Source organism: Dendronephthya gigantea, unplaced genomic scaffold, assembly GCF_004324835.1.
Source record: "Dendronephthya gigantea isolate DGI-Jeju-01 unplaced genomic scaffold, DenGig_1.0 000016F, whole genome shotgun sequence".
Taxonomy (NCBI): domain Eukaryota; kingdom Metazoa; phylum Cnidaria; class Anthozoa; order Malacalcyonacea; family Nephtheidae; genus Dendronephthya; species Dendronephthya gigantea.
In genome coordinates, this window is record NW_021163026.1 from 1928270 (window position 1) to 1940366 (window position 12097).

At 38.7% G+C, this 12097-nt stretch overlaps 1 protein-coding gene across 1 annotated transcript; it reads right to left on the reverse strand.

The window, feature by feature from the left end:
• Window positions 1-1923: 1923 nt before the first annotated feature.
• On the reverse strand, window positions 1924-6891 carry LOC114520543 (homeobox protein BarH-like 1). Its single transcript, XM_028540837.1, has 2 exons — window positions 6504-6891; window positions 1924-3095 (listed from the first exon to the last, which is right to left on the reverse strand). The coding sequence occupies exons 1-2, from the start codon at window positions 6763-6765 to the stop codon at window positions 2773-2775; spliced, it is 585 nt and encodes a 194-aa protein (XP_028396638.1). The 5' UTR covers window positions 6766-6891; the 3' UTR covers window positions 1924-2772.
• Between the last annotated feature and the right edge of the window lie 5206 nt (window positions 6892-12097).

A 12097-nucleotide genomic window follows, 5' to 3' on the forward strand; every position in this document is an offset into this window, starting at 1 on the left:
TTTTAGAAGCAAGCGGACATGGGCCATTACCATGTGCCAAAATTAAGCCTGCGTCTTTTCAACTTGAGCCATTTACCAGTTGACTTTGCTTAAGCGTTTAATTCTTATATAAATGTGTCAGTCCTAAATTCAACTGTTTTGAAATCATTCAATTTCCTTGTTGAATTTTGCTCAGATTAAAGAGATTATTGCAAACGATGGTAAAGTCTTTGCTTAATGGCCTGTTCAAGTCACTAATTCCTTAGTTAGCTTTTGCTTAAGGCACTAATTCCCGCGTTGACTTTTCATAAGCGCTTAGAAGAGTTCATGCCAATCTTGTGAAAACTGCTGTTTACACTTTCACTTCAAAGTTTTGTTCATCTTTACAAACATAAGAAATGATACATGAATCTCGCCAGACACTAATGTCAAACTTCATGCTGAAATTATTCTGAATTCAATCATCAGATTTCCACATTTCCATGCATTTTGTCTCGATTTATCGACCTTTTTCTCCTTTGTTTAAAAAAGCTGCAATAAATCTACTGATTTTTAGTACGTTTGTTTGCAGTCATCTCCAAAACAGTCATTTATTTCCTTTCCCAATTTTGAGATTTGCCTTCCGCTATATAGGGAGTCTACTCGTTTAAGTCGACTTCAAGCAAGTTTTAAGCTGATCTTAGTTCGTGATCAACGCACTTAGAAAGAAATTATTGAATAGTCCCCTTTGTGTTCTGGTCGATTTGGCGTGAGTGTCAATATTTTGAATCGCAGTGACATTGTATGTCTTTTCGTCCTTTGACACTGCGCTTGGATTTCGAAAAGCTGTTTACAACTTTAATTTTCCTTTTCAAGAGTTTGATTAGAAGCTGAGCTTATTCAGTGTTTCACTTTCAACCTTCGATGTCAATTGATCATTGCAGTACTGCTAGTCTGAGTGCTGACTGCTGCTACTAATACCAGCCTGACTAGTCTAGTACTTACTGCTTTGCAATGTTTTATTTAGTGTTTCTCTTTCAACTTTAATCTGACTAAGTGCTGACTGTTGCTACAAATACTAGCCTGACTAATCTAGTACTTAATGCTTTGTAATGTTTCATTCAATGTTTCTCTTTCAACTTTCCTCAATGTCAGTTGATCATTGCAGTACTGCTAGTCTGATTGAGTGTTGACTGTTGTTACTAATACCAGCCTGACTAGCTATAGTACTTAATGCTTTGCAATGTTTTATTCAGTATTTCGCTTTCAACCTGACTCAATGTCAGTCGATCATTGCAGTACACTAGTCTGACTGAGTGCTAATGACTAACCTGACTAATCTAAAGTTATAGTCACATTCGTTTTTAATGGCTGTTTCCACGTGTAAAATATAAAAATAGCCCGAACGTGTGTTGACCTCCCATATTTATCTGTTCCCACACACACTAATGGTTTTCTTGTTTTGTCAAAAAACACATGTTTGATAGTTTCTTTGTCCACGAAATGTCATCATCGCTTGACGATGCTTTTCAGCAGTCATAAATGACAAACGATAGTCATTTCAGTTGTTGACGCTCTGCCGTATACAAGGTCATAAAAAAAACGCTCGCTTTGGGTGGGAGCGCGTCAACAGGTTGTCATCATGTCCGGCTGAGCCATTGCAGAATGACTCGAGGAACTTTTATCGACCTTTAACTTCAAGGCCATGCCAACACTACCGGTTGCGCTCTGAAATTCTTTGGCGTTTAGCGTGAAGAAAAAAATTGTAATCACAAAATGTAGACATACGCTGACGCCCAAAGACAAACACAGGTAAAAGCGTCGCATCTTTTATTGGCTAAAACACACAAAAAACCTCCCAAATTCTCACATTGACGCCACTTACATACTTGTACATCTTTGTACAAAAATCGTTGGGCAGTCATTTTGGGTTTCGATACATAATATCAGACACGCACGATTAAAACACAGGAATTTGAAGAATATGGATGCTTCGATATGATCGTCTCGACGTTCCATCTTTACTAGCCAACGAGAACGAGTTAATCCCGGAGTCGAAACTCTTTATATTAAAATATCGCGGAGTATTTAACTTACAATATATAATTATTAATTTTTTTCTACTTAAATATTAAACACAACTTATACAGGCAATATGAAGGATTGGACCGCGATCAAAACAAATTAACACTTGCAATTTTCACTGCAACATAGGTGCAACTTTTTGGTATATAATCAAATCACTCGTTCATAGTTTACAAGAAAAAAGGCGGTAAAAATTGCAAGTGTAACTGACGGGCCTTTATGTACAGGTATATACGATATTTCTGTCTCCTTGGATGTCAATGTGATAATATATCCTGAGCTCAGTCTTGCATGCGTTCACTCAAACATCTTCCGTCTCGCCATGTTTAGTTATCTTTGTCACAAAGAGTCTCGTCTTCAGAGTTGTATATCGTATTTGTGGTTCTAAGTCCACTTCACGCACGCGCAATTGTCACTGATTTATGTACAATAGTAGATCCTAGCTCGGTTCTGAGGATCGTCAGGATCTTACTTCGCAAATCCTCTCAAACAGCATCAGACAAATTTGTTAACCGCTTGCTGTTCATTTAAATGGTTCATACGTATGAATTCTGAACAAAAACAGCCTAATGTGCTTGGTCTACTATAACTTCTGAAATATACCCAGTAAAATTCGTCTACTCAAGCTTGACTTTTTTTAATAAATAGGTTTTTGTTGTAAAAAATCTTGAGCCTTCGTTATCCAGGCTAAGAATAAAGTGCACTGACGTGTCCCTTCATTGTTCCACTCTATTTTCCCTCCACACCACAGCTTGCTTGTGGGCTCAATTCCTTCTCCTCGTTACCAGTCTTACTCTCTTTTTTATGCTTCATTCGCCTATTCTGAAACCAAGTCTTAATTTGCGTTTCGTTTAGCGCGAGGCTTTGCGCGAGTTTCGCCCGGCTTGTCGTGTCCAAATATCGCTGCTCCGCAAACGTTTTCTCCAAAACTTTCAGTTGCATTTCAGTGAAGACTGTTCTCGACTTGCGGCAACGTTTGCCGCTTGGTGTACGTAACGTGGGCTTTACTCTGAAGTAAACTGGAAGAGCGTTAAGAACCTCTGGACTGGGATCTAGAATGAGGAACAAATCATATTTTAGTTGGACACTTTCAACCTTCTTCAATGTCAGTTGATCATTGCAATACTGCTAGTCAGACTGAGTGTTGACTGTTGCTACTAATACTAGCCTGACTAGTCTAGTACTTACTGCTTTGCAATGTTTTATTCAGTGTTTCACTTTCAACCTTCCTCAATGTCAGTTGATCATTGCAGTACTGCTAGTCTGACTGAGTGTTGAAGCCACAAATACTAACCTGACTAGTCTAGTATACTTACTACTTTCGCACTTACTGCAATAGCAAAGCCGATGAGTTCAGCAACTCCGTATGTAAATTGAAGATATAATTGCCAACTTTTGTGGCCTAAATCGATCAATTTACCGCCAATGTATGTGGCTTCTACTTTCATCAATTGTCCGTAATTTGAATAAAGCATCCATTAGCGGCAATAATTATTTACCACGCAACGCAAGCCTTATCATTTTCTTCAAAACAAGCTCTTGTTGCCAGACATTCGTGATTTTTGGGTCAAACAAAATACCTTTCAGGCGACATTGTGCTTATGTTTGCTCATTAGCTGCGATAACTTCACACCTGGTTCCGGAGTTTTAAGTCTTTTTTCCCATCATTATCAAACTCGCAAGTTTACTTTTTGAGCAGAGGAACTGACCATTGATTAGGGGATGTTTATGTTTCTTGCAGAGGAGAAACCATTGTTAGTGACAATTGCTCTTAATTTATGACCGGACTTGGAAAAGTCTCATTTGCGAGATCCGATTTATAATGACAACCAAGGATCTCATTTCTATAAAAACATTTTTATAAAGTGCATGGCCGACAGTCGAAGAGAAAGTACTGTTTCATGTCACAATAGTACTGATTTGGTTGAAATTTTCGGGTTATGTTATCGCTGAGATAAGGGGAATAAAATATGACTTTTTAAGTTGTTTAGAAATGATGTCAAAATAAACCTCCCTTGCGGCAAATATATAGGTCGGCTTGAATCGTATTTCGTATTCAAGCTATATGACCGTTCAAATGTTTGTCTAAATTTCGCATGAACAAGGTGTCCCCAACGGCAAGCTGGGGAAATTGCGTCGAAGGTATAATCGTCAACAAGGCAACGACCTCCTACGCGCAAATGAGACTACTTCAAACAGAAGTTATCCAATTTGATAACAATTATATAAAACACGCGATTAATACCCTCGTTAGACCTTAACATCTCAGATTAATCAAAAAGTCACGAAGCCCGCGATGGCAGATGTTAAAATCGTACAGCCGCGGTCATTAAACTATTATTAAAGTGTTTGTCTGTTACTGTTCTCACAGAATAGCGCGGTCAATTCTTAAGCATCAAGATCAACTGTATCCGATGTAGAGTTTCGTACGCATAAAAACAGTTCGAGGTTTTTAATAACTTAGAAAACCTGTTCTTTTATGTTTCCTAGTGTTGTACATGTATATGTGTACATTTTTAGCCAGTCTGTCGTCTCAAACGCGTCGTCTGACGGCTATGGACAGACTATAAACAACAACGAGATCTTCAGTCAGATTAATTCTAACAAAGCCTTCTTCGTGTAGACCAAAAAAAATCCACTAATATTCGAACTGTTTTAGTGAATTTAGGAGTTTCAGCTTTTTGTCAGATCAATTTGCGGGTTGCAGGTTTTTGTGTTGGGACTATGGACGCAATTTTTTAAAAATTCATGAGTTTAATTTTCATTTGCTACTTGAAAACTTCGCTGTGGGACAAATAGGACAATTTGTAAAGCTATCATTGCATTGCATTGTGCACTCGCGTCAGTGCTTTGTATCCACAGTCATAGTGCATGCTTCCAGCTTCCTGTCCGGAACGTATGGCTTAATTGTTTCAATGATCTCCCTCCTTAGTCATCTCAACTAAAACAATTGCCAATAAATCATGATTCCCCTTTCTTTATAATTCAATTTCTGAAAGGATTGGACAAGTCCAATATAATAGGCCGTGATGTTATCCAGTTCAACTGCGGCGACGTGCGTCCTATATAAACTGATTGAGGTCATGTTTCAAGACTTCAACCTTCTCAGAGTCAGGGTAAAATAAATGAAGAATTCAGACTAGGAACAACTTGAGTTGTTTCGTTATTTGGAAGTTCAATGAAAAACTTGCTTTGCTTAAACATTGCCATCCCTTGAGGCCATGAGCCGAAAACAAGGGCAGAATGCTAAAAAGGTTTCATATGCATGCATTCATAACTTCTACTTCACAGTTGAGGAGCTACGGAACTGGGTTTAACTTTATCCTTTCCGGCTTTTTGAAGAGTTAGTCCGACAGACGATTTGGCAAAGAAATTGCGGAAGGTTTTTACAGTAAAAAGTTTCCCAGTTATTGCGCCAAGAAAGTTTTTGTATACTCCAAACGGATAAACAGACAAGTTTAAAATGCAACTATACACACAGAAACCAGTGTTTATATAAATTTGCTACGTGTGGATGGTTTTTTTTTGCAATGCATTCAATAATTTATAGCGTTTAGTGCGTCGGCAGCGCTTACCTAAACAGTATTCTATGTCTTCCGAAGATCTCAAGTAAAGTTAACGTCATGCAGTTGTCACCTCCGTCAGACGACCCTGCGCTATAGAGTAGATTTTCTCAAATAAATCGAGTGTAGGTTTCGTAAACCAAATGAGGAACAATTATGATCTCTTTCAACGAGTTGAACATCTTGCTCAATGCCGGCGGTTGTGTCGCAATTTTGTAGTTTATAGCTGAGCCGGAGTCTCGAACGGACTTCGCCAAAGATATTTTAATTATTATAAGAATGGTTTTTTAACTTGATTCTAGTGTGCTGTTAAAACTGAATCTAGCGCGTCGCTTTTTCATTGTAAACAAGAGAATTCTAGTTCAGCTCAAGCTTGCCCCCCTATCAGTCAGCAGTGGCCTCCCGGCAAGGGCTCAAGGAAAGCCATCCCAAGTACATTACGTTTTTCCACAAATGAGGGTATTCGCAGTGACATTAAGATGCCATGGAAGCAGCCATACATCGATCGTCGCCAATCATAACGAGCAAATTTAAAGATATAGAAACGCCAGAAACCAACCGATCGTCAGTTTATAAATGCCCCACAAAGCTCCAATCATTGTTTCAATTCTTTTTATGGAATTCCAATACATCTTGTAAGCCAATACAATCAAAAAGTGGCTGGTGCGATATCACTATAGTCTATATGCCTAGTCCTTTTGGCTGAGTGTTTATGTGTCAGCAAGGATATACAACGGCTATATATAGCACTCAGGATATAGCAGAGGAAGAAACTAACTTCATCAATACCTGAATTGCTCTATCAGTATACAACCGTATTCCTGACTATATATATTACTCTGAATCTATCCTAGTCGGTCGCAACGGTCCGTAAAACCGCTGCAGAGTTTTTCCTACCTTGATAAACGAGAGGCTCGTCCAACCTCGACTGCGACGCCAAGCTTCCGAGGCCCAAGTTTATGGGAGCCTTGGCGCACGCAGAGTATTCCATTGTCGTTGAACGGCCCGGAGTTCGCCTGGCTGGAAACATCGGTTGATTCTGAAAATAACACGGTTGACGCTGGGTCATGAGCAGATCGTATTGAAATGGTCGATTTGATGGAGGTGGTGAAATAAAAGCGGTTTGATGAACCGCGGAGCTAGGTGACCAGCAGTACATTGTGTTGTGATTTCTCTATTGTGGTGGGAACGTTGCGTATTTCAACGACTGCAGTATCATGTGATATTGTCGACGGGTTGAAGCGCTTTCAAATGTTGTTGACTTGACACAAGAAAGCTTTAATACAGCCCCTGTTCAACAGATTGTCTACTTAGCCTTTCGACTTGATTGACATGTGGGCACTGCAATGTTTAATGAGCTCAAATGCAGTTTATTAATGCTAAAACAAAGCCTATGAAAGCTTTTATTTCTCTGCCAACATCGTGAGATATGACACATTAACAAATACTCCGCCCATCTCGACCCGAGGACAAAACCCCACTAATTGGACCTCTAAACCTTAGAGTATCCGATATAAATCAACTCAGATTTCGACACTTCAGTTTCCAACTGTTGTCTAAACCTTCCTCTGTATAAGCTAACGCCTCGTGAACGACCGAAAGACACTATACAACTGGTGGCTATCAGCCTATCACGTACATCTTAGGTTCGTTTCTTGCCTGCGTGAAAGTACACACGTCAGCTGTGCCCTTGTAAACCGCTATAGAGTTACTTTTATTTTGTGACGGTAAAGGCCTAATGGGCTCAATTCTCACTTATTATGTGCATTAGGCGTGGACGTATCCATATCTAAAATCAAATTTTACAATCAAGTGTATCGAATGCGTAAACTCAACAAATGAACGACGACAAGTCACGATATTTAACCATTAACGCATCTTTTGCACACCTTGGCTGTCGTAAATCCACTCCTTTTGCGTGGGCGAGAAAGATAAGATTCGCTCAAAATAGACTGGGTTGGGGCCTCTTAGATCGGACGTGAAAATTTCTGAGCTATTTTATCTTTTAAGCTAACTCGCAATAAAAATTTCTGTCAATTAACACATTGCTTTGTTGAACAAATTTTGAAAGGTGCATCGTCTATTACCGATGACGGTCTCTTTCGTCTAAATTTCAGATCTTGAGTGTAGATATCTTAAAAAGTGCATTCATGTTAATACTTTGTGATTGTGATTTCCGAGTTCTTTATTATCAGACTTTATAGCAGTGTTCCTGTGGAGATGACTGTGTTTAAATGGAGCACTTCACCATATCTTGGTTACCTAGCTAGCTCACACTCGTCATGTCCACAATATTGAAAGATATTCTAGGGACTTGCAATTTGTTCACTATTTGTTCTTTGTCAAATAAAAAACGCGCCATAACAAGTAAATGCAAGGCAATGAAGACGGAGAACATCGGACATACTCCCGTTGAGTATAGATGCATTAAGAATGAAAAGTTTACAAAAGCCTTTCCTTTGGACCCTGCTCTAAATATTCAGCACTACGTCAGATTCAACTGTTAACCTTCATCTTCGACACAAGAGTTTTGGGGAAATTTCTCTCTTTTGATTCGACTGCAAGTTTACAACCAAACTTCACTCGTGGAAGAAAGAGCGTGCACTTCACTCGTGGAAGAAAGAGCGTGCGTTGGATTGGTAAAATGTATGGACAAGGTGTCACAATATGATATCACGTCGCGTATTTCCCTCTAACATTCTCTTATCGGATAATTGAATTCTTCGTGCGAAATCATTTCATAGCAATTATGTTAATCCACACCTTCTTAACAGCAGATAAAATTGAGGTTAAATGGTGGGTAACGTGCGGCCACCAGCCGATAAATGTATGAAGCTCTTCCACGCGTGTGTAAATAACGCGCTGATGTTCAGCCATGAAACGTTTTGATATCAGTTGATGTCCTCCAATCAGATGGCAAGCGGCAATCTCGTTTTTATTACGGGACTCGTCCCACAAAGATCTCAATTTTGCGTCAGGGAGGTTTCTTGAAACGGGAGGGGTTTGAATGGTGGCATTACCCCGAGGCAAAGCACTCCGTGGTCGAGCGTAAATATTGAGGAATTTCGACGGGAAATGCAATGGCGCACAACATTTCGTCCACATCCGACGTGTAAACTTTGACGCGCCCATGTATTTAATTGATATGGCTAAGAATAACATCGTTTCAGTCATAATCCAGTCAATTATGACGGCCATTACGTGGTATTTGCATGCATAGCTGTCTGCGAGAGGAGCTTTTCAAACGCGGGGACGCACTTAGACAATCCAAATTGCACTTAAAAATGTTCCATTTGGAGTGGGTACTTGTCATGTGAGCCCTCCACGATAAGATCTTTACACGAACGTTGCTAAGGGGTGCAACATTCGCCTGCATTCTTTAAACTCATTATTGCAACTAATTGCGCGCAAGAAAAACAGACCACCTATGTGTGAAAGCGATCAAATATCGAATTTCAGTTAATTGCTTTGACGATAGAAGGAGATGACATCGCTGATTTTCCTCGGGTTAAAGTCACATGCAATCAGGGTGGTCAAAGATACTAGAAGCTATCACTTTGGCTTTAGTTTTACATTGATTGTTTTAGAGGAACTTTAACTGTTTACTTCATGACATTGCGGGTTGTCGTGGGGCTAATTTTAGCCAGGAAGTGATACGAAGCACTTTCTAGACGTCTTTTGTGAAATTGTTTATCATTCGCGCTGAAAACGAGGTGATAATGGCCCACCTTTCACTTCACTCATGTTTATATACATTCATTCATTTCGCTTGCCTAGTGCTTTTTCATTCTGCTTTGTAAGTGAATGCTTGAGAATTGAACTGAACAAGTCTCTGAAAGATTAGTACAAATGCAATTTGAATTTTGAAATTGCAGTTCTTCTTTTCGTACGGACATGCAACGTATAGATATCAAAAACCTTACCTGATATTTATCTTTGCATGCATGATGCATGCATTAGAGTTCCTCCGTAGTTGACCTGATTTTTAAATTTGGAGCGTTCACGAGTGTAACCAACTCGTGATTTTTGCATCTCAGTCAAACTTATGTATTGTTGCTTAAGGCAAATATCTCAAGTTTCGTGATTAAGTTATTAAAACGGTATGTAAAAATCTTTTCATTTTGAATGAGTGCGCAAGTGTTCAAGGTTTCTTCAATTGTGAGTGCTTAAAGGGCTTTCGCGTACAGAGACCTTACTTAAAGAGACCTTGCACTTGTTTTAGATTGGACTGAAGAACATTAAGTACTTATAAACTGATATTTTGCACCGCTCCAGATGCTAATAATGTATTCATCAGATGGCAGTGTATGTGACTTGCGGTCCGACAGTCCGAGGGTGTCCAAAAAAAAATGTTTATACAAAAATGACGCACGTTCCGTGTTCTGGTAGAATCTGTAATAGCTTCACTGACCACTGGGCTATATTGCCAGCCATTTCTCTGTAGCTGTGTTGAAAGCCTTCGGTGAAATCTCTAAGCCCATTAAACGCTATCTTCGGATTTGATGACAACAGATAAATGACATGTTCAGATATATGATTTTCACAGATGTGTGCTCGTGTGTACGTTGAACGGCAGTAATGGTAGGAAAACAAACTCAACGCAATGCATTCACATTTTTAAGTTATTAAAACAACATAGATGATTATATTTACAGCTGAAAAACGAGAGGTTGAAACTATCAATTGCGACCTACGCTTTGCTTCGAGTAAATAATGTACAGCCATGTTCCAACATTCAATTAGCCAGAATTACAATGATTACATGCAGTGTCTCGCTAATATTTGTATCGTGTGCCGTAATAGTTCACACATGCAGCTGTCATCATTGCCATTAGAATCTAAATGGGGCAAACATTATCGCTATAACGACCTCAAAATAATGCTTTTAACAGCTCTGCTTCAAAAATCACTTGCATTAATTTAAACTTGTTCAGTTAAAACCTCGTTTCTAAACAAAAACAGGTCAGCATTTGAGTATAATCTGAATTTGCTTTTTGTAAGCGTGTCAGTAAGAGACACCAACTTGCTTCAAATCTTCGGGATGCCCATGTGTATTACGTTTTCAGAGATCATGAGAGACACAACACGCTTTTCATTCATGCAACTATATTTTAACAGCTGAATAAAAGTCCTTGATGCAAAATTTTCAGTTCAAAACCGAAGTACTTGCATGTCATAGTTTAATGCATTAGTCCTAGTAGCTATTATGACCAGCCACCCAATTTAATGGATCGTGATTAATTACTAATTAATTGATCGAAAATTACTTTTATAATTGACGAACCATCCCTCCAGGAAAGAAAACACAGTGCGTTTTACTGAACCCATTACGAGAAATCGATTTTAAACAGTCGTATGCATGCAAATAAACGCGTGCAAGCCGATGTATAGTTTGTAAACCTAAATGTTCAGTTTCCAAAAGCTCATGTAGACCTCTTGACGATGCGGACATCTGGCTCCCAAATGCTCTGCCAATCTTTGTTGAAATGTTTAGTTTAATATTGTTGGCTTATTTATCAGCCTGAAACATCGATACTTCTAATTATATATATACAAGAGCTGATAATTTCAATTTAAATCCTATATGAATGATTATTATAATTTAAGAATGATGTATTTAATCGCGTTTAGTTCGGTGTTAATCGAATTGGATAGACATCATGTTTGAAGTTCTCAACAATAGAATCAAATACAATGTTCGACATCTGATAGACTGATATCATATCAAAAATAGCATATGCCGTATGAAAGAATTATTCACATTGTCTTTGAAGCGATAATTTACTAACTTTGTCAGTTTGGCTTTCTGCATGCTGCTCTAAATCAACAAACACTGCCACGTATACGTAGCCTTAACAAGATTATAATTTTAAACAACAAAAGGAGTTGAATTTCAAAATAATTCGATGTTAGCACAAGTTATACATTGACAATTTATGACTGGAAGTTGGTAAACTAATCGGTCCTAACAGCCTGCGGTGTGAATTTTGCAAAAAATCAGTGAGAATGAACTATATTTAAATCTCTTTCCAACAAGTTTCAGAGTGTAGCATTACAAGTGGCTTTTCGAACTTAGTCTCAGACATAGAAGAAAGCCATGAACTACAGTTTCCTTGCCAACCAAATGAGTGTATTTGAATTTTAAGACCGACAATGATGGACAAATATATGGATGTGGCATATGAGCGGTCGAAAAGTAAACTGAACCACAAGATAATTCTCACGGCTCTTGATGTGTGAAAATAAAGTAGTGTGCTTTGGCCTTTGATAAAAAGCGGTTATGCGTTGTAATTATTTCATCCAAATTACTCGCTGAGAAATTAATGGCTCTAAATATGTCTGAAACGAGGTAGAAACTAAAGCATTCAACTAGCGATGCTAGCCGGCAAACCAAGTAGCTCTCACCACACTCAGACCGGTGTCATCCATTAACGCTCGGGACTCTTAAACAAAGCCATTCAGCATCTTTCATTGAGCCAATGGCCGTCGAC